The 22,638-nt window shown below is 37.5% G+C and overlaps 6 protein-coding genes and 1 long non-coding RNA gene across 8 annotated transcripts; 3 read left to right on the forward strand and 4 right to left on the reverse strand.

The window, feature by feature from the left end:
- The first annotated feature begins 951 nt into the window (after positions 1-951).
- LOC141628880 (F-box protein CPR1-like) lies at positions 952-2,115 on the forward strand. Its single transcript, XM_074441986.1, has one exon. It carries the CDS (start codon positions 952-954, stop codon positions 2,113-2,115), a length of 1,164 nt encoding a protein of 387 aa, XP_074298087.1.
- Positions 2,116-3,483: 1,368 nt separating this feature from the next.
- Positions 3,484-4,650, forward strand: LOC141628948 (F-box/kelch-repeat protein At3g23880-like). Its single transcript, XM_074442044.1, has one exon. It carries the CDS (start codon positions 3,484-3,486, stop codon positions 4,648-4,650), a length of 1,167 nt encoding a protein of 388 aa, XP_074298145.1.
- A 1,109-nt stretch (positions 4,651-5,759) lies between these two features.
- Positions 5,760-6,878, reverse strand: LOC141629006 (F-box/kelch-repeat protein At3g23880-like). Its single transcript, XM_074442103.1, has one exon. The coding sequence runs from the start codon at positions 6,876-6,878 to the stop codon at positions 5,760-5,762; it is 1,119 nt and encodes a 372-aa protein (XP_074298204.1).
- A 1,420-nt stretch (positions 6,879-8,298) lies between these two features.
- Positions 8,299-8,889, reverse strand: LOC141629067 (putative F-box protein At3g16210). Its single transcript, XM_074442151.1, has one exon. The coding sequence runs from the start codon at positions 8,887-8,889 to the stop codon at positions 8,299-8,301; it is 591 nt and encodes a 196-aa protein (XP_074298252.1).
- Positions 8,890-9,390: 501 nt separating this feature from the next.
- On the reverse strand, positions 9,391-10,521 carry LOC141629130 (F-box/kelch-repeat protein At3g23880-like). Its single transcript, XM_074442195.1, has one exon. The coding sequence runs from the start codon at positions 10,519-10,521 to the stop codon at positions 9,391-9,393; it is 1,131 nt and encodes a 376-aa protein (XP_074298296.1).
- A 3,408-nt stretch (positions 10,522-13,929) lies between these two features.
- LOC141646794 (uncharacterized) lies at positions 13,930-18,645 on the forward strand. 2 transcript variants are annotated; one of them, XR_012545636.1, is made up of 6 exons: positions 13,930-14,029; positions 14,616-14,821; positions 14,930-15,035; positions 15,214-15,286; positions 15,525-15,746; positions 18,347-18,645. It is a non-coding gene; the product is annotated as an uncharacterized LOC141646794 (long non-coding RNA). The 2 variants fall into 2 exon arrangements; XR_012545641.1 differs by having other exon boundaries at positions 15,681-15,746; positions 18,347-18,640.
- An 846-nt stretch (positions 18,646-19,491) lies between these two features.
- On the reverse strand, positions 19,492-20,761 carry LOC141646874 (putative F-box protein At1g32420). The gene has a single exon (XM_074454895.1). It carries the CDS (start codon positions 20,721-20,723, stop codon positions 19,575-19,577), a length of 1,149 nt encoding a protein of 382 aa, XP_074310996.1. The 5' UTR covers positions 20,724-20,761; the 3' UTR covers positions 19,492-19,574.
- Positions 20,762-22,638: the final 1,877 nt, after the last annotated feature.

The raw sequence follows: 22,638 nt of genomic DNA on the forward strand, positions 1-22,638 counted from the left end.
GGAATGTATCTTTTCATCATTTTCTTTTTGCAATAGTTAGCTTTTTTTTAATACAACAAGGCAATTTTTTTTTATTTTTTACACTTAACACTTGATGTATGACTTATTGCAAAAAAAAAAAAGATGAATCATAACTCAGACTTGTACTAGCTTCGATATTAAATTTTAATCCGACCATTACGAACATACATATAAATAAAGCTAAGAAAAAAGTGCGAGTATATTTTTAAGTAATATTAATACACATAAAAAAATACATTTTAAATTTTTTTTTATCATAAATGTAATTAGAAATTATATTATTATAGTAGCAATATGTAGGGAATAATTTTGTTTATAAGACAATACTTAAGGAAATTTCAATTTTATTGTTCTTTCCATTCCTTTGCTTTGAATTATCCAATCCTACCTCAACTATATGGTGGGAATTATGTTTCAAGTAGCCATATGATGAGAATTAATTTGTCTCATAGCATTATGCAAGGAAATCACCCGAAAAATTATAATTATGAATTAAAATTATAGTTATGAATTTAATTAAAAGATTAAAGTTTAATTATAAGAATATATTTATTGTAAAAATATTAATGTAATGAAAGAAAATTTTACTTGTTACCTTATCTAGCTATATGCCTTTAAAGGGATTAATACATATTTTTCATTGCTTATGGGACGACTGTCCTATATATTACCAAATGCCTCGCTCACGCCGGTGCTTAAGTAAAAAATCACGATTTCACAAAATAAAACACCAAAATTTAAAGGGTAGACAACGATAACCATGAGCTAAAATTAGTACTCCGTAGCTGATTAGGAATACCAACTGAAATAGGAATCCTAAAATCAGTGACTTTCCTAAACCCAAAATACTTCCTGCTGTATATATACTTGAGATTGAGATTGAGATTGAGATTGAGATTGCGATTGAGATTCAGGGAGTGTCTAAAGACGATGTCGAAACGTACTCGTGGAATTGTAGCACATCGAATACCATTAGATTTGGTGGTTGATATACTGGTTTGCTTACCGGCTAAATCCGTCTTACGGTTCAAGTGCGTATGCAAAGAGTGGTACAATCTTATCAACAGTCCCCTTTTCCTTAACCTCCATCTTAACAAATCCCTCGAACCCAACTCGCAACACAACAACTGTATCCTATACTGGACTACAAGTATCCTTTGTGTCGTCGATAATCTTTATGATCATCCTATCAAAGTGACCGAATTGAATTGGCCTATTACCATTGAAGACGACGACTGTATTCGTCAAGTAGATTCTTGCAATGGCTTGATTTGCTTTGATGTTTCCACCCTGCCCTATTATAAGATTAGGAGTTTCCTTTTATGCAACCTTACAACGCGTACTTTCAAATCAATCTTTCCTCCCTCGGAGAAAATATGGAGCCAACGGGGGGCCGATAGTGTATTATATAGTTTTGGTTATGATAGTGAACACGACGACTATAAGATCGTAGTGACTAGATCTTTGTGGACGGAAGATAACCGAGACAGCCGTATATTTATATACAGCTTGAAGACTAACTTATGGACCTCTTCTTATTCCCCCCTTACTCGAATTTCAACCGAGGGACGTTTGTCAAACATATGCCAAGCAATATTCGGACACAATATGCTACACTATCTTGTTGAAACGATAAAAGGCTTCATCGAAGACTATAGAATTGCTCGTTTTGATGTCGCTGATGAGAAATGGACAGACGATCTAAGTTTACCAAATCAAGTGAAGAGTATTGTACGGCTTGGAAACTTAGATGGACGTTTATACGTACATGCTCTTAACAATTATTACTCGTCAACAATTATTTGGATGATGGAAGAAGATGGTTCATGGAAGAAGATGTTTCAACTTCCTAAAGAATTACACTCGCAGCATCTAATTGCTTGTTCCAAGGACGGACGACGACAACATTTATTGCTTCAAGATTATGATGGTCCTGGGGATGTTCTCAAATGGTATGATCAACAAAATAACAAAAGGATACCCTTAAACCTAAAGCCACCGCCTAAAGATAGATATGCAGTTATGCTCTGTATTGCAAGCCTAATTCGGATTCCAAGATGCTCCTTAACAAAGTTGCAGGAAATGAACAAGTAAGGAGTTCATCAGTGTTTTCGTTTACTTTGTACTCTTTCTGTCTCAGTTATTTTTTTTACCTTTTATATTCATTGTGAGAGGCATTTTAGTAAAACGTGAACAAGCAAGTGATTGAGACGCAAGGAGTCCTGGTTAATTGTTGTCCTTTGGTTTTGACACAAAGACCAAGGAAGGAGGGAGGGGCCAATGATTAAAAGACAAGTGGAACAAATTGATTGAGAATAATCAAATTGTTCATCAAGTTCATTCTTAAAATAGAAAGAACAACAATTAACCGAGACACCCAAAAAAGGAAAAGGACAACAAATGACCGGGACAAAGGGAGTATTTTTAGCTATAAATGCGACAAATTTCGACTCAGTATTAGGCTTCGATCAATAAAATAATGACCCGAGCAGTCGGCGGATTTTGATGTCGCACAGGATATCAAAAGACTACTTGACTGTATTAGAAATCTCGTTCAATTACCTGATAATACTATAATAAAACTGTTTGCTTCAAAAATTCCAAGGTTTTGAGAGCTGTTGGACTTCCAACCTTTTCAATTTCTAAAAAAATAAAATCAAATGCTAAATTCTCGTACGATCCTAGGCCCACTCGGTCGTTGATGATGTCGATAACTCCATCTGGGTTGGGCCATCTTTCAGTCCGATCCAAATGTGTCCGAGGCGTATCATAACAATAAGGGAATCCTTCACTCGTGATCGTGTTTAGAGAACCCTAACTTAGAACCGCAAGTCCGACTCGATCCGATTTAACCTATAAGAGTTTTGCAACCTGAAATCGATCCGACCAAACCCGATGACAACCCGATAATCAATGAATCGAACCCGACCCAGACTCGACCTGATATTGACCACATTAAATTGATGACTCGACAATTATTAAGCTTAATATTGATCAAAATAATAGTGATTTATAGTTTGACTTAATAATGAATAATGAAGTTACTAAACCAAATAATGGTTAAAAACTAAATTTAATTGTCAAAAAGTGACATAATACGATGAAGTAACCGGGCTCGATAATGACCCGATCCAAACCTGATACATCGCTTGACCCGAAATAACATGACCCGATAATGGCCCGAACCCGACCCGAACTCGACCCAGCTGATCCGATTGCCACCTCGGCCTAACTCATCGTACACTGGATTACAGGTTTTTACAGCATTATTTGGAAAGTGTTATATAAATATCAAGATATTTGGAAACGCAATAGAAATTAGAATCCTAGCAACAATCACCTTCCTAAACTCAATATACTATACTTTCTTATATATACATATACATATATTATATGGTTTGAGATTTAGGGTGTCATTAATTAAGAATGGTAAAAACATAATTTCCTTACTATTGGTTCAGAATGGTAGACCGTCGAGTACCATTAGATGTGATCCTAGAGATACTGGTTTGGTTACCGGCTAAATCCGCCTTACGGTTCAAGTGCGTATGCAAAGAGTGGTACGATCTTATAACCACCTCCTTCTTCGCTAAACTTCAACTTAACAAATCCCTCAAACCCGATTCACGACACAATCGTATCCTTATATGTGATGATGCACTTGGTATAATTAGTATTGTTGATCTTTATGATCCCTTGAAATGGATCAAATTGAATTGGCCTAAGGATACCGTAACAGACGAGGACATCGTAAGTATTGTAGGCTCTTGCAATGGCTTGGTTTGCTTCAAAGTTTCAATAAGACAGAATTGGCCTAACGATACCACTAGGTCTTATTATAAATTTAGGTGCTTCATTATATGCAACCCTACAACGCGTACTTTCAAATCAATCCTTCCTTGCTCGGAGATGAAATGGGCGATTGCTTATTTATCATCATATGGTTTTGGTTACGATAGCGAACACGACGACTACAAGATTGTATGGACTAGAAATTGTTGGAGGGTTGATGACAGAGACAGGCATGTGTTTATATACAGCCTGAAGACTGATTTATGGAGCTCTCTTACCCCCCTTACTCGTGTTTCAACTGAGAGACGATGTTGGACAAAAATCGAAAGCGTAGCATTATTAGTAAACGATATGCTACACTATCTTGTTTACCTTATGATAGAAGGCTCCATCAATGAATATAAAATTGCTCGCTTTGATGTTGTTTCTGAGAAATGGAGAGACGACCTAAGTTTACCGGTTCAAGTTAATAAGGACGTACAACTTGGAAAGTTGGATGGATGGTTATACATACATGTTGATAATTTTGGTATTGATTCAAGTGAGATTTGGAAGATGGAAGAAGATGGTTCATGGAACAAGATGTTTCGTCTTCCTAAAAATTTAGGCGGGCGATGTCCAATTGCTCATTCCGGGTGTCATAGTTTACTGCTTCAAGATTGTCGCTTTGACAGAACTGAACTGTTTTGGTATGATCAACGAGATAAGAAAAAGATACCATTCAAACCAGAGCCATTGCAGAGGTATTCCCGATCAATCATTCTTTGTATTGCAAGTCTCGTTACGATTCCAGGGTCCCCCTTAACAAAATTACAACAAGTCGACGATGGAGTTTAATGTTGTCTTTAGCTTGCATAGGTTTTTATCGTTGAATAGATGTTATGTTTTCTCGCTAAACTCATGATCTTTCTATATTGTTTCGTGGTAGCTTGATAAGTACGATAACTATTCGCTTATTGTCCAAAAACAAATTCATATCTTAAGTTTCGCAGTAAATTATTACTCGATTATTCTCTATAATAACCAATTTGTTAGATAAGAAAAATGAGAACAGAGAAGTCTGTGTGGATGAATTTACGGCTGCAAAGACTGTTCAATGTAAGCTGACGCCGTGAGTTGTGCTGCTATTACTATCATTAATGTAAGCTGACGCCGTGAGAACGCTAAGTAATCGTACACGAGTAACTGAGTCTCATCTCCGCATCATTCGACGTAGTTCACTGAATTCAGTCATTGATGCTTCTCATCTAAAATAAAACTATATGCTCAAAGGAAATCGAAATTACTTTCCTAAATTCAATCGAAATTAGAATCCTAGCAACAATCGCGCTTAAAGATCGTAGTGACTAGTAGTGTAATCGAAATTAGAAAATCCTAGAAACGGCCTTCGCTGTTTGAACTAACTTTCAGGATTTCGGGACTTGAGTTTCCTATGCCAAGTTTTTTGTTTGATTTTATAAAGCATCGTTCAGTTCCTCTTTTTAAGTCTGCAATTCCGAATTGAGTCACCTCTCTGAACCATTCGACGTAGTTCAGCCATTGATGCTTCTCCGATGGGAACTATTGATAATATACTCCAGTAATCCGAGGTTGTTTCGGGCTATCACTCCGATGCCTATGATCATTCAGGTGCTACGAATGTTATAGCATACAAAAGTTGTAACTTGTAATGTTACCATAACTAATTAATAGGAATAATTATAATAGGTTCATCTATCATTGAGTCGAACAGAGTAAATTTAATTAGTGGAAATTAAAATGGAAAAAGACTAATCTTGCTATATGCGATCAAGTCATTAAGGTCGGATGTATACAACCTTACTCCAAGAGACTATTTTTAATTCCGATATAAATAGAACCAGCACGTCACGTCTAATCGTATGAAAAACAAATTAAATTGATGATAAAAATAGCAGCATAACTAATGGCACCAGCTTGATGTAAACCTACTCTTTAATTTCTTGCACCTTTGTTAAGGAACAACCAGGAATCTTTACGAGGCTTGCAGTATAAGGCGTGATTGATGTATGCCTTGGCAACGGCCCTACGTCTAATGGTATCGGTCCGTTTACTCGTTGATCACACCATTCGAGAAGATCATTTTCACAAAAATAATATTGAAACAGTAAACGATTGCGCCTGTCCTTGGAACGAGTAATAAAATGCTTCCAGTTAAAACTTATAGGAAGACGAAACAGTTTCTTCCATGAACCATCATCTTCTTCCAAAATCCAAATTTCAGTTTTACAATCACCAGTGCGTAAATATAAACATCCATCAAACGCTCCTAATTTTGGAGAATACTTCTTCAATTGAATCGGAATACATAATTCGTCTCTCCATTTCTCTGAGACGACATCAAAACGAGCAATTTTATAATCCCGCCCAGATGAAACAAGATAGTATAGCATCTTGTCGTTGAATATCACTAGATCTCGGTTTTCCCAAATTTTCCCGGATGAAACTCGAGTAAGAGGAATAGGATAGCTCCATAAATCAGCCTTGACACGGTATATGCGCACATCTCTGTCATCATACTCCGTCCAAACGTTACTAGTCACTACAATCTTATAATCATCATGTTCACTATCGTAACCAAAACCACATGATAAGCTTCGCTCCATCCATTTCTTGTCCGAGGAAGGAAGGATTGATTTGAAAGTACGTGTTGTAGGGTTGCATATAAGGAAGCACCTAATCCCAAACCCATAAATATCGGTAAATCTGAAGCAAACCAAGCCATTACAGGAGCCTACAACTTGGATATAGGCTTTATCGATATTATTAGGCCAACTCAATTTGGTCCATTTAGAGGGGCGATAAAGATCATCAACGATACGAAGAGTAGGAATAGAGAGAAGAGTACCGATAAGGGCCTGATTGTGTCCTGAGTCGGGTTGGTGGGATTTGTTAAGATGCAGCTTAGCGAAATAAGGGCTGTCGATAAGATTACACCATTCTCTGCATACGGATTTGAAGCGTAGGGCCGATTTAGCCGGTAACCAAACTAGTATATCAAGGATCACGTCTAATGGCATTCCGTGGGTCGTCTTTAGACGCGCCATATCTCAAAATCTTGTGACAGAAAACAACCATGGATCTGAAAGATTATATATATAGCTGGAATTATGTTGAGATTAGGAAAGTGATTCTAATTTTATATAATTTTAATTGCCGATTATGTTTCCAAAAGTGCACCACATACACATAAGGATGACAATTATGGCCTAAACCGAACCGATCCAAAGGAAAACATCCTATCCAAACCCAACTCTTAAAGAAAGACGAAGAATATTTAAAAATCCATATCCAAATCCACAATTGAAAAACCCGAACCAAATCCAAACCCGATCCATTCGTACCCGAACCCGATCCAATCAAATATTTTTGGAAATTTAGGCTTTATTGTACTTGAAATTTCAATTTTGTCTTATAAAATGAATTTTTTATGTACTCAAATCAAGTTTTGGATCGGGTTTTAGATTATATGGTGGATCGGGTATGGATTTGGAGCGGGTATGGATTCGGAAAAGTATAATGGGTTGGGTATGCTTTTTAAAATTTTGGATATGAATCGGTGATCCACTATCTTGCAAAATCTGATCCAACCCGATCCATTGCCATCCTAATACACATAGTTTTGAATATCGGTTGAAATGAATTCGCATACATAATGAGTCGACATTGGCTACAATAACAAAGCAATTGAGAGCCAATTCCGAGATCATTAGGTCCAAAAACAATATCTAATTTTATAACCACAAATTACTTTTGAAGAAAAGAAAACATGTATTCGTAGATAAAAATATTTTCCTCGTTTTGTCTCAATATATTGTTAAACTTTGACTAAAATTATTTCTTTAATGAATATAAAAGGTAACAAATAAGTGAGACGGTAAGAGTACAAGGTAAATAAACGAGTAAAGGACGGGAGTAAGCTCCTTGCTCTTTCTTCCCCTGCAACTCTGTTAAGGAGCATCCCGGAATCCTAATTAGGCTTGACACACAATGTATGATTTCAGATCTATCTTTAGGAAATGGCTCGAGTTTCAAGGGTATCCTTGTGTTATCTCGTTGATCATACCATTTGAGAACATTCCTATTACGAAGCAATAAACGATGGCATGAACTTGCAATAAGATGATGCCATATTAGATCTCGGGGAAGATAAAACATCTTCTTCCATGAACCATCTTCTTCGATCATCCATACGTCTCTTGAACTAAGATCAATACTAAGAGCATGTAGGTATAACCGTCCATCCAACTTTCCAATTCCTAAAAAATTCTTCACTTTCTCGGGTAAACTTAGGTCGTCTCTCCATTTCTCTGAAACGACATCAAAACGAGCAATTTTATAATCATTGATGGGGCCTTCGATCACAGGTGAAAGAAGATAGTGTAGCATATTGTTTTCGAATATTACACCGCGTATGGTTGTCAAACATATCCCGGTTGAAACGCGAGTAAGGGGCGTAGGAGAGCTCTATAAATCATTCTTCAGGCTGTATATAAACACGTGCCTGTCTCCGTCATCATCCCGCCAATCAGTTCTAGTCCCTACAATCTTGTAGTCATTGTGTTCACTATCGTAACCAAAACCATATGATAATTTTTGGTCTTTCCATATCGTCTCCAAGGGAAGAAGGATTGATTTGAAAGTACGCGTTAAAGGGTTGCATATAAGGAAACACGTATCAATCTTCCCAATAACTTTAAAGCAAACCAAGCCATTGCAAGAGCCTACATGATATTTACAGTCGCGGTCTCTTATAGTATCCTTAGGCCAATACAATTTTGTGACTTTAACAGGATGATGATAAAGATCATCAATGATATAAAGGGTAGTATTAGTCCAGTAAAGGATACAATTGTGTTGCGAGTTGAGTTCGAGGGATTTGTTAAGATGGAGTTCAGGGAAAAGGGGACTATTGATAAGATTGTACCACTCTTTGCAAACGCACTTGAAGCTTAGGACCGATTTAGCTGGTAGCCTGGTCAGTATTTCGAGGATCAGATCTAAGGGTATTCGATGGGTTACTATTCCTTCTTCAAAGAGTCGAGAATTCCCAATCATCTTTGCGCTTTTGATTAAATTACCTCTCGGACTCTCACAAAGGAAAAAAATTTACGATTGTGACAGTTATAATTATATTTACAAAGCAGGAGCTATACTGAGATTAGGAAAGGTGATTCCGGTAAGGATTCTAATTGCGTCGAAGATTCGAGATTTGAAGATTTGTACAATTTTCAAAATTGGAAATATTTTAAAATAACAAGTTTCAGCAACATGATAGTCCGTCCATACAGTCATACAGACCGTAAACTTAATTAGAGGAATTCAATTCGGAATTAAATCAACGATTGAACTAGGTCGAATGGTTCATAGAGGTGACTCAATTCGGAATTCCAGACTTAAAAAGAGGAACTGAACGATGCTTTATAAAATCAAACATAAACTTGGCATAGGAAACTCAAGTCTCGAAATCCTGAAAGTTAGTTCAAACAGCGAAGGCCGTTTCGAGTTCAGATATAAAACCAATACTAGAGTAGGACTAAATGAAAAACATTAAACTGGTTACCCTAACAATTTAGTTAAGGAGCACCCGGGAATGTTAACGAGGCTTGGAATATAAATCATGACTGATTCATATATTGGCAATTGCTTTTCCTTGAAGGGTATCCTTCTGTTATCTCGTTCATCATACCATTTCAGTTCCCCGTGATCATTATAATCTTCAAGCAGTAAACGATTATGCCCGTCCTTTGAACGACCAATAAGGCGATGCCTTAAAAGATCTCTAGGAAGCTGAAACATCTTCTTCCATGAACCGTCTTCTTCCAGCATCCAAATGTCGTTAGTCGAGAAAGAACCAATACGTAGGTATAGCTGTCCATCCAATTCTCCCAATTCTACCAAATTCTCTATTAGTTGACTCGGTAAACTAAGATCGTCTGCCCATTTCTCTAAAACAACATCAAAACGAGCAATTTTGTAATCTTTCGAGACTCCAAACCTTCCATCATTTGTTGAAACAAGATAATGTAACATCTTGTTACTGAATATTATATTGTTTCGGTTTTTCCATACTCTCCCGGATGAAATTCTCGTAGGAGTAGGAGTAGGATAGCTCCATAAATCAGCCTTCAAGCTGAATATACGCACATCTCTGTCAATCTTCATCCAAACACTACTAGTCACTACGATCTTGTAGTCGTCTTGTTCATTATCATAACCAAAACCATATGATAAGCTATGATTCATCCACGTCTTCTCCGAGGGGAGAAGGATTGATTTGAAAGTACGCGTTGTAAGGTTGCAAATAAGAAAGCAGAAAACCGGTTGGTTATGGTCACGCCTGGCCTTACCGCCATGCAAACAAACTTTGAAGCAAACTAAGCCATTGCAAGAACCTACAACATCCGTATTGCGGTAATATAGTAGCATATCACTCGGCCAATACAATTTGGTAGACTCAAGGGGGTGATTAATGTCGTAAACAATACGAAGGGAACTAGTACAGAAAAGGGCACGATTGTGTCGTGAGTTGGGTTCGAGGGATTTATTAAGATGGAGGTTAGTGAAGAGGGGACTGTCGATAAGATTGTACCACTCTTTGCATATACATTTGAAACGTAAGACGGATTTAGCCGGTAACAAACTCAGTATCTCTAGAATCAGATCTAATGGTACTCGACGGTCTAACATTGCTATTCAATAGTAAGGAAATTATGTTTATGATTCTTAATTACATCCTAAATCTCAAAGTATATATATAAACAATAAACAAGAAGTATCTTGAATTTAGGAAAGTGATTGTTGCTAGGATTCTAATTTCGATTAGGTTTCCAAATATTATGCTCTAATCTAATCTAATGTGTATTTCGTAAAAGGGTTTTTCTAATTAACTTATTAATATCCTCTGTCCCACTTTTGTGTTCCATCCTGTGTCCCACCCCATAAACATTTTGACACATCAATACATTACCACATTTAATTGACAAAGGATCTTCATGCATTAATGACTGAATTCAGTGAACTACGTCGTATGATGCGCAGTCGCACAGATGAGACTCATTGACCCGTGTACGATTACTTAGCGTTTGCCTTAGGCAAGTGGTTCTTGTCTTTCCATAAGTCTTATTACTTTCACTTTCCTGGATATAATTTCGTAAAAGCAGCATCGCAAGTCGCTACTGAACAACGTCAATTAATCCCTACTCTTTAAAAAGAGACAACTTCCAGTACTGTAGCAATGAATAGTGCTTGCCCATTCTCAACCGTCGATCTCTCACTTTCAATCCCATCCCTCCCTTCTAACTTAACCTATTATCTTTCATTCATTGTTGTTTTTCATTCAGCCTTTTCATCTTGCTGCTCACTCTCAACATACTTCACCACCATCAACAACCCTCTTCTCGATCTCAATCCGTCTAGCGTCAATCGAAGCTTCATATTTTTCGATCCTCGACCCTGTTTCAACAGCTTACCTCTGTTTTCTTTTGTTCCATTCTCCCCATCTTCATCCGTCTCTTGCTTCTCAGCCGCGATCCATTTTTCTAATCGACACCTAGGTATTTAATTCTAATCTTAAATCCTATTATTTGTTGATTTTTTGAAACTAATCTGGTTCCTTTCTCGTTTTAACTTATTGTTAAGTGGTAAACATGTTGTTGATAGTGTGATGTAAGTCATGTATTTGATCTGTTAGTCACGATCTTGGAATGGAGTTGGGTTGTTGTACTGTGATCGACGCCGGTAGCGTCCTGTTGTTGCTATTGTCATTATTATCATTGGTGGGAGGGCTGGTACTGCTATTGCTGTTTTTGTTTCTGTTATTAAAGGATTATTATTATGGCTGTTATTATTGTTGTTACTATGATTATTATTTTTATGGTTATTATTTTTAGTGTTGTTATTATTGTCATTGTTAACGGAAATGTTTGTTGGTATTACTTTAGTTGTTCTTATTGTTGTCGGAAGCAAAACTATCGGTTCTGGGGTCTGTGGTGCTCCCGTTTTGTATTTTACCGCATTTTCTTTCGTAGTAGTGTTGGTGTGTGTGATTGATACTTTTTGTGTTGGTGCTTTTGGAGGTGGTGATTCGGCCGGCCTATAATTTGACTGGGTCATCGGACCGAATGAGTTTTTAATGAGTTCATAACCGTAGCTTTTTTATTGTCCTTGGCTGGTTTGGAGCTTTGGCCTTGGTTCTGCCTGACATGGTCATGTAGATTGCATCTTGGAGCAGATGTTTTCCATTGTTGTGTACTCATTGAGTCATTGGTAGTTGTCCCTTGGCCCTTGGGAAAGTTATTCAGTTCAATTCTCATTTGAACCCTGCATGACTACTATGTGTGGCACTTGTACAACTGATTTGGTTACTTTGCAGAGATCTAGAGTTCTTTGGAGGAAGTAATATTGTCGCGGACACTTAATCATTTAAGAGGACCTGAACTTCTTGTTGACAATGCTACCTCAACATTCATTGAAACCACCATTTATGTATGCGATCTTTTAACCTGCTTTCTTATTACTTTTGAAATTTTTTCCTCGGAAAATAAAATTACAGCTGTTCTCGTGTGCTCAGGTGCTCATGGTGTCCAGATTCTTGCCGCCTATTGATATGTGGGACATCTGACCGATATGCTGTCTGTACTAGGGTGCTGGTGTAAATTGGAGCTGACTGGTCATCCTAATCTCTTATTGCACATTCACGTACTCGCGGTGTCGCTTTTGGCGCCTATTGACCTCTGGTATATTCATCTCCCTGGCTGCCTGTGTTAGTGCGTTGATGTATGCGGTCTTTTAGTTTGCTTTCCTATTACTTTTGACTTAGCGTCCTCAGAATACGTTTACAGCTGTTGGTGTAGGCTCTAGGCGCCTACTGACCTGTGGTGTATTCAACCGTGTGACTGTCTGTGCTGGGTTGGTAATGTATGCGATCCTTTAGTTTGCCTTCCCTTGCCTTTGTCTAAACTTCCTCAGTGTACGTTTACAGTTAATTCTATTGCAGAATCATCAAGTTTGTTCTACTGGTCTTTTGATTAGTGTTGTCGTCTTTGTGTATAAATATCTACAGGTTTTGGCTCTCATTTAATTAGTGAGTGATGCTCTTAATCTCCTAAGCTCCTAAGAGGTGGGCGATTATACAATTAAAAAACCCAGCTTGTCTCCTTGAACGAGTTCGAAGATGGGAGGTGGATGGAAGGAAAGGAAGGGAGGGTAAGGGCGTTGTCACAAGGGAGTTTTTTTAACTACTTTTTCCTCCAGATCCTCTCTATGGTGGAAGGGTTTCGATTTGGCTTGGAGGAGGAAAAATAATTCCCTTAATTTTCCTCTTTAAGCTATCTGCTAACCAGTCACGAGAAATGGTGTTTCTCCGCCCCATTTCCTTCAAAGGGGCTTAGGAGTCTTTAAAGGAAGATTATCTTTTTACTTTGATGTCTGTCTCGAACCATGTATTGTGTACAACTTTATGATGTGAATTTCCCTCAAGTAGCTCGCCTACGTTACAATTTACATTCACCGTTCTTGCTTCCTTCGCCTTCTAAGAAATTGCCTTTGTCTGTAAGTGGTTATAAGTGTCGTTTTTAGCTTCTTTGCAAATCTCCAAGATGATTACCAAACGTGTTAGCTTTGTCATGTTATTTATTTCCTTTTTCTTCTTATCTCCTTTTGAAATTTGTTGCCCTTAATTCTTCCCCTCAGGTTTGACAGCCAGTACTCTATAGATGGATTCCACAAGCATTTCAATAGGCACTGCTTTTCCTCTCTTGAGGTTGTTTTCTCCAATTATGGTATTATATTACTATGACTGTTTCTATCACGAATCACGTATATAATGATAATTTCATTGGTTATTAGAAACCTAACTGGATTTTTATGTAGTCAGCCTCGCGTGACGTGCTTTTCATAATCGATGTCCAATACACTGGCTCAATCGAACATGCAAAACCTTCTCTTCTGAACTCAAGTGAGCAGCCAACATGTCCAGTTTGCGTGGGTATGCTTCTCAAAATATTTTTTCTCTGTTGTCATATTTTTGGGTGCTCTATTGTGTTTTTGTTTTGGTATGAAACTACTGTAATTTATGGTCATACTACCTCTTTTGCAGAGAGGTTCGATCAAGAGGCAGGAGGAATCCTCACAACCATCTGCAATCATTTTTTTCCACTGCTCCTGTATCTCAAAATGGACAGATTCTTCTTGTCCCGTACGTTTTCAATTTTTTATTCGTTGTGCAATAGGCCAAGAGCTTAAGCTTGATATTGTAAGATAAAGAATACCTCATGGCTCTCTCTCTCTTTCTCTCTCTCTCTCTCTCTCTCTCTCTCTCTCTCTCTCACTCACACACACACACACACACACCCACACCCACACACCCACACACACCCACACACACACACACTACTTGTTTATGATTGGCTTGTTCTATGCTGGGTGGGCTCTTCTGCTTTTATTTTTCTTCGGACTTTGGAATATGTCCTACCACTATATCACTACACCATGGGATGAGTTACATGGAACATGAATATGGTTTCCTTTTTGGGGGTTCACTAGGCATCTAAATTGCTGTTTGAGGGGCTTTTCTGCACTGATTATCTTTAGTTTCGGTTGCTTGCCGTGTCGAATTAAAATATCAACTATTGGCTCATTAATAGTACCGTTGTTATGTCTGTTTTATGATATTGGTTCTTGTTTTATGAGCCCATTTCTTATTTGTTGAAATGAGTTAGTGGGTTAGATTCATTCTTCCCTGTTTCTTCGTCAATTAATAGAGCTTCCTTGTTGTTTCTCAGCACCCGGGGGCATGACATCCTTCTCACAGCACCAACAAACACGGTTGAAAAGGAGAAATAAGGAGTCTGATCTTAAACTTGGTAGGGTTGATCGAGATTTGGAAAGGATTAATGAGGAATCATTGTATGAGTTTGAGGTTTTGGATGAGGTTAGATGTAATTAGCAGCTTTGCAGCTTACTTGATCATAGTACTTCTGCTGAAGAGGTAACGACCGAGACTATAGGCGAAATTTTGTTTACTTGGTTTAGTTGTTTGATGACTTATAATGACAATTGAATTTGTTTCTGTAAGTTCGTTTGTTACACTTTTCAGGAAGTGCAAATAATTAGAGATGGACATCCTGGTGATTGCTTTGCTTTTTTGTATCAAAGGCTTGTTGAAGGTCACTCGAGCTTTTGGTGCTGGTTTCCTCAAGCAGGTGTTGAACTTCTTTACCACCTACTTTAGTTCAATGACTTGACACAACACGTATGAGTCGTGCTACACATAATAATTGATGCATTTTTTAATGAAAAGGTTTTGGTTTAGTATTTTGTTGTTAGTTATGCTCGTTTAATTAGGCAAATTGGTTGCTGAATTTAATTCCTCTTTTACAGAAAATATGGTTGTTCCGTATCTTGACCTGTTTTTCCTCAATCATGATCGGTTTCCGTCGATTGGATTTTTCAGGTTAGGATCTTCAATTCTTGGCTTTGTCTACCATCTCCTTGTATGCAGCAAAATTCAGCTTTAGTATGATGAGTTAAAAGTAAGTAGTTAGGATCAATAAGCTAATGTTGGCACTTACAATTAGCATCAGTAAGATGACTCATAACAAAGAGCAAACTTTTTTTTTTATTTTAGTTTTGATACGGATAATAAGCTGCACTGCGGTCAATTGTTAATTATACTCTATATTTTGGTTGAGGTCTTGTGCAAGCTGCCAATAGCTTCGTAAGTGCCAATTATATGACTTCAGAACACCTGACGAAGATGATCAACCCGGTGCTGATGACTATGTTTGTCATTGTATATTGTTCGGTAGGTATTTAAGGACTGAGTTTGAAAAGATTGCATTGTGTAGGCGGGCCGAGGCTTGGAAAGGTGTGATGAGGCACACTATCCGGAGCAATGAAAACCAATTTTTCAGGTATTGCACTTGAGTTTTTATTATTTACAGCTTGTTTTAACTCAATGTCTAGGTGAAGCATGGTCGCCTGAATTATGTCATTTGCAATAGCCACTCTTTCTAATTGTTTCAGACGCATTATGTCGTGCTGCATGCAGTTTCAGTTTTTTTAGTTCTTGTATTGGTTTTGACATACTTGTAGGATTTAGATTGGTCTTTTAAATGAGTTTAACTTTGTTGACTGTGCTTCTTTTTTTTGTTTAATTTCTGCATTTTGAGGACTGTGATTTTGCGGGTTCTTAGAAAAGAGCTGGGAGGGGAAATTTGCTTTGATTTTTCGTATTTAGTAGCACCACGGTTTTATAAGTTTTCGAGTCCCGACCATCTCTACCCTGTTGGCTCTTTACCCATCTGGTTACTCTGCTTTCTCTGACTCTCTTCCTTCTATTTACTTGTAGTTTCACCTAATTTGGGATTCCATTCTTGTTCCCTACTTTCATTCGTAGAGATAATAGGAGTACTGATTATTATTTAGTGAACAACTCAATATTATTTTGTAGTTCGGTGAACGAGCGATGCAATTTCAGCGTTAATTTCCAGGCTATTAAGCGTAATTCATTCTTCCGTTTGTTTGTCGTATGTCTGGTATCGGGACATGAAGTCATCTAGCTGCCCAATCCTGCTTGGTTGACCATAGATTGATGTTGTGTTTCTAATTGCATATTTTTCTGCGGTATAGGGTTACTTGCCCTTTTGGTTTGTCTGACGTAGCTTATTCCATTTATTTTAACATAATATATGTATCTAGGTTAGTATATCTAGATTTCTACAAAGCCGTTCTTTTAAGGTAACACCTCCCCCCTATTTAGACTATCGATTGAAGAAGTTGTGTCATTTTGAATGAACCTGTAATTGATTGTTGTAGGACAGTAACATATAATGCAATAGAAGACTTCTCAACTAAAGGATTATTACTATTGCCAATGAGGGGTTTATAATCTACATGGGATATGACCTTAATAGATATAACCTTTACTTCATTCTTTTTAGTGTTTGCCAACTTGTACCTTATACTCTACTGCAAAAATGCAAAATTGGAAGATTGAGGAACGACTACTGATGAATAGAAGTAGGCGACAAAGTATAGGGTTTGGGTTAATGAAATGCAGGCTTTTCATTAATAACTAGAAAACAAGTTCTACAAATATTACAAGAACTAATCTAACCTAATGCAACTAGAAGTTAGCCGTGTTACAAGCATGATTTTAAGCCATAAAATTCCATAGAAGAATATCTACAATATTAAAAGATTACACTGACTATGATAAAAGAGATAATGCCTTTGAACATGAGTGTGGCGACGTTGGGGGTTTATGAAGATGTAAGGAATTTGATTATGGATGTCGTGTCTTTTAGGTTTTAGTTTGTTTCGAGGTCTTCGCTTGGACCTAGATAGCCATGGTGAATGAGGGGAAACTGTGGTTCATTAAGGTGGTTAAGGGTTGTTCTTGACAGTTTATGATGGCGTATTATGGCGAGTAGTGATGTTTAATGTTCAGTGATGGTTTGTGGGTGGTTGCTTTAAGGTGATGGTTGCGGAGTTTATATTAAGTAAATGTTATTTCTGACTTCAGTGGTTTGTTTTTGGGGTGTATCGTGCTTGGGTAGCTGAGGACCATAGTGGTTCAGTGGTGGAGAACGATGAGAGTAACGGATGATAAAATAGTTGGAGCGGTGTTTTTTTATGAGAAAGAAAGAAGAGTTTTTTAATTTAAAAGGAGTATAACACAGAAGTCCTTGGAGGTTTTGCGGACTTAGAGTAGGCTGATGGTTAGCCGTCATAGGTTTGGATTGTGGAAAGGAATGCACCATAGAGGTTTGGCTTAATGATGATGCTTATTAATAAGTTAAAGGAGGGGAGATGAAGTTGTCCCATGAACTTGCATGCACCAGGTATTGTTTAGGCCATTCACCATTTGTAAGGGTATTCACCATTGTTATGGCTGATAAACATTGATTGTGATTTGTTTTGGTTTCGTTCAGAGTGGAATGATGAGGTGCAGGAATATTCAATTGACGCCAAGTCTGTATCTTTTATCGATCGTGTCACACTGATACATGGTAGATGATGTGTTAGATTTTAAGTCCTATTAATCTTGAACACCTTCTCTGTCCGCATTATAAATGTGTTAAATTCGATTGTTTGATAATGAGTATCAGACACTAAACAATGCTTTATGGCAGGAAGTTCATCTGTTTCAACCAAATTACCAATGACACTTAACTAACACTTTGAATTCTACTTAGCATTGTGCTTGTATGAACTATAAATATTGACTAAAAGAAAGAGCTGGTGTTTCAGTGGTATTTGCACAAATATCCGTCTAAGCCGATTGTTGTTTTTGTGGACTGCTATTATGTTATAACTTATTATTATAGTTTCATTTGTGTCTCAGCGTAATGGAGCTAAATTTTTAGTTGTGTTATCAACAATTAGCAAAGTTGACCACTTCTTGAGTTCTTGGTCTTGTACAAGTATAAATAACAATAAACATGCTATTGTGTTTTTTAAAAAAACATTTATTTTGTTGATCGTCTCATATGTAATTGTTGGTTTGCAGCATTACATCCGAGTTCGAGCAGAATCGAAGTTTAATGACTTATTGGATGCTTTGGATTTTAACCAAATTCTCATATTTATTATGACTCTCAAGACCGTTAATAGGGTTTATGGGTCGAGCAAGTTGCACGTGGACTGTGGAGTGCAAATTTCTATCCATTTGCTGGAATGTTCTAGGAAGAGAGGTTCATAGTTTTTAAAGTCAGTGGTTTCCCCATGCACACATTAGCACTATTGTATTTTTTTCTTTTCTAGCAACTTTTCATTGTCTTGTAGCTCCTTGTTTCTCCTTGGGCGACAGGTTAGCTGATGTGTCAATTACTACCGACAGTAACAGTATTAAAAGCCGCGCCTATTTAAACCTACAATGCTCGTGACGTGTTTTACTTCTTTGCGTTGTATCGTGCACTTTTTCCAATGCTTTCAGAGTATCCATGGCGTACTCAACATAGTATGGTGCTTTTCGTTTATTTCAGAAATGGTATCATATAAGGTTTTATACACGATTTACCAAATTGGGGCACCGCGCCCGGTAGGGCGCGGAGCAACAACTAGTATGAGAAAAACGTGAAGCAGGGTAAATTGTGAGAATATTGTGATGTATTTTTCCGTTCAATTTAATTGTTGCTAATTGTACAAAGTATACAATTATAGATACCTGAAGATATTGCGATATTTACAGAAAATAGTATTGATTTGCAAGATAATAAGATGTTGTTGCTCTATTATAAATGGAACCATCACATCTCATCTAATCTTATGAAAGAAATACGAAGTATATTTAATGTTAAAATTAAGAACAAGGTTAGATTTCACATTTTGTCAAAGTTACGGGGCCTAATTGCTATATTTGTAACTTATGAGGATTAATCTCACAATTGCTCGAAGTTATGGGGGCTAATCGCCTCTTTCGCGAAAAATAATTGGCGATAGTAATAGCAGCACTACTTTCGCTATAAGCTTACATTGAACAGTCTTTGCAGACGGAAATTCATCCACAACGACTTCTCTGTTCTCATTTTTCTTATCTAACAAATTGGTTATTATAGAGAATAATCGAGTAATAATTTACTGCGAAACTGAAGATATGAATTTGTTTTTGGACAATAAGCAAATAGTTATCGTACTTATCAAGCTACCTCGAAACAGTATAGAAAGATCATGAGTTTAGCGAGAAAACATAACATCTATTCAACGATAAAAAAACCTATGCAAAGGTAAAGACAACATTAAACTCCATCGTCGACTTGCTGTAATTTTGTTAAGGGGGACCCTGGAATCGTAACGAGACTTGCAATAACAAGAATGACTGATCGGAAATACCTCTGCGATGGCTCTGGTTTGAATGGTATCCTTTTCTTATCTCGTTGATCATACCAAAACAGTTCAGTTCTCTCAAAGCGATAATCTTGATGAAGCAGTAAACTATGACACCCGGAATGAGCAATTGGACATCGCCCGCATAAATCTTTAGGAAGACGAAACATCTTCTTCCATGAACCATCTTCTTCCATCTTCCAAATCTCACTTGACTCAATACCAAGATTATCAACATGTATGTATAACCATCCATCCAACTTTCCAAGTTGTACATAACCATTCACTTCCGGTAAACTTAGATCGTCTCTCCATTTCTCAGAAACGATATCAAAGCGAGCAATTTTATATTCATTGATGCGGCCTTCTGTCACAAGGCAAACAGGATAGTATAGCATATTGTTTACATATATTGCTTCGCTTTTGATTATCCAAATACATCTTCCGGTTGAAACGCTGGTAGGAAGGTCGGTCCAGCACCATAAACCAGTTTTCAAGCTGTATACACACACATGTCTACTATCATTCTCCATCCAAACATCACTAGTTGCTACGATCTTATAGTCATCGTGTTCAATATCGTAACCAAACCCATATGATAAGTAAGCATCCATCCATTTCGTCTCTGAGCATGGAAGGATTGATTTGAAATTGCGCGTTGTAGGGTTGCATATAAGGAAGCACCTAACTGTAAAAGACCTAGGGGTAGCATTATTCCGACAACGAACGTTGAAACAAACCAAGCCATTGCAAGAGCCTACGACACGTATGGTATCGCCGTGTCTTGTGGTATCCTTAGGCCAATTCAATTTGATCCATTTCAAGGGATCATAAAGATCTTCAACAATACTAATTATACCAAGTGTATCATAAGATATAAGGATACGATTGTGTCGTGAGTCGGGTTTGAGAGATTTGTTAAGTTGAAGTTTAGCGAAGAAGGAGGTGTTAATAAGATTGTACCACTCTTTGCATACGCACTTGAACCGTAGGGCGGATTTAGCCGGTAACCAAACCAGTATCTCTATGATCAGATCTAATGGTACTCGAAGGTCTACCATTCCGAACCAATACTAAGGAAATTATGTTTATACTAATTCTTAATGACACCCTTAATCTCAAAGCATATAAGTATACCACAGAAAGTATGGTATATTGAGTTTAGGAAGGTGATTGTTGCTAGGATTCTAATTTCGATTGCGTTTCCAAATATCATGCTATTAATCTAATGTGATATTTATATAACACTTTCCAAATATAATGCTGTAAAAACCCTGTAATCTAGTGTACGATGAGTTAGGCCGAGGTGGCAATCGGATTAGCTGGGTCGGGTTCGGGCCGTTATCGGGTCAGGTTATTTCTGGTCAAGTGATGTATCGGGTTTGGATCGGGTCATTATCGAGCCCGGTTCTTACGTCACTTTTTGACCATTAAATTTAGTTTTTAACCATTATTTGGTTTAGTAACTTCATTATTAAGTCAAACGTATAAATCACTATTATTTTGATAAATATTAAGTTTAATAATTGTCGAGTCATCAATTTAATTAATGAGGTAAATATCGGGTCGGGTCTAGGTCGGGTTCAGTTCATTGATTATCGAGTCGTCATCGGGTTTGGTCGGATCGGTTTCAGGTTGCAAAATTCTTATAGGTCAAATAGGGTCAGGTCAGATTTGCCGTTCTAAGTTAAAGTTCTCCCTAAGGCGATCACAGAGTGAAGGATTCCCTTATCGTTATGATACACCTCGAAAACATTTGGATCGGACTGAAAGATGGCCCATGCCCAATGCCAGTAAGGATCATCTGTCCCACTTTTGTGTACCATTGTATGTGTCACTCCACTCACCTTTTGACACATCACTTATTACAAAATAAAATATTGCAATAATTATATTAATTTGTTGATATGTTAGAAGGTAATTGGAGTGGTACACACATTGGGACACCAAATGGGACAAAGGATCCCCACTCGCCCAATGCAGATGGAGTTATCGACACCATCAAGGACTGAGTGGGCCTAGGATCTACGAGGTTTTAGCATTTGATTTTATTTTTTTAGCAATTGAAAAGGGGGCCTAGGATCTACGAGGTAAAAAAATAACAGAGGCCATAAGAGTACAAAGTAAACGAGTAAACGACAACACCGATGAACTCCTTACTTGTTCATTTCCTGCAACTTTGTTAAGGAGCATCCTGGAATCGGAATTAGGCCGTGGCTTTAGTTTTAAGCTAAGGGTATCCATTTGTTACTTTTTTTATCATACCATTTGAGAACACTATCCCCATGACCATTATAATCTTGAAGCAATAAACGTTGTCATCCGTCCTTGGAGCAAGCAATTAGATGATGCAAGTGAAAATCTTTAGGAAGTTGAAACATCTTCATCCATGAACCATCTTCTTCCATCATCCAAATGTCACTTGAATCAATACCAAGATCATCCATCTAACTTTCCAAGTTGTACGAGATTATTCACTTGAACCGGTAAACTTAGGTCGTCTCTCCATTTCTCAGAAACGATATCAAAACGAGCAATTTGATTTACTATTAAGCCTTGTGTGTCATGTGAAACAAGGTAGTATAGAATATTGTTACTAAATACCGGTTCACTTATGATTTCATCATATTTCCCGATTAAACCGCTATTAGGAGGGTAGGACCAGCTCCATAAACCAGTCTTCAAGTTGTATACACACACATGTCTACTGTCATTCTCCGTCCAAATATCACTAGTTGCTACGATCTTATAGTCATCGTGTTCAATATCGTAACCAAAGCCATATGATAAGTAAGCATCCATCCATTTCGTCTCTGAGCAACCAAGTATTGATTTGAAATTGCGCGTTGTAGGGTTGCATACAAGGAAGCACCTCGGAATCGGCTCGACAAGCCCTCGGAATCGGCTCGAGCTCGGTCAAAACGAGCTCGAGCTCGAACTCGAGCCGAGCTTGGTTAAATACGAGCCGAGCCCGAG

Source organism: Silene latifolia, chromosome 1 (assembly GCF_048544455.1).
Source record: "Silene latifolia isolate original U9 population chromosome 1, ASM4854445v1, whole genome shotgun sequence".
Classification (NCBI taxonomy): domain Eukaryota; kingdom Viridiplantae; phylum Streptophyta; class Magnoliopsida; order Caryophyllales; family Caryophyllaceae; genus Silene; species Silene latifolia.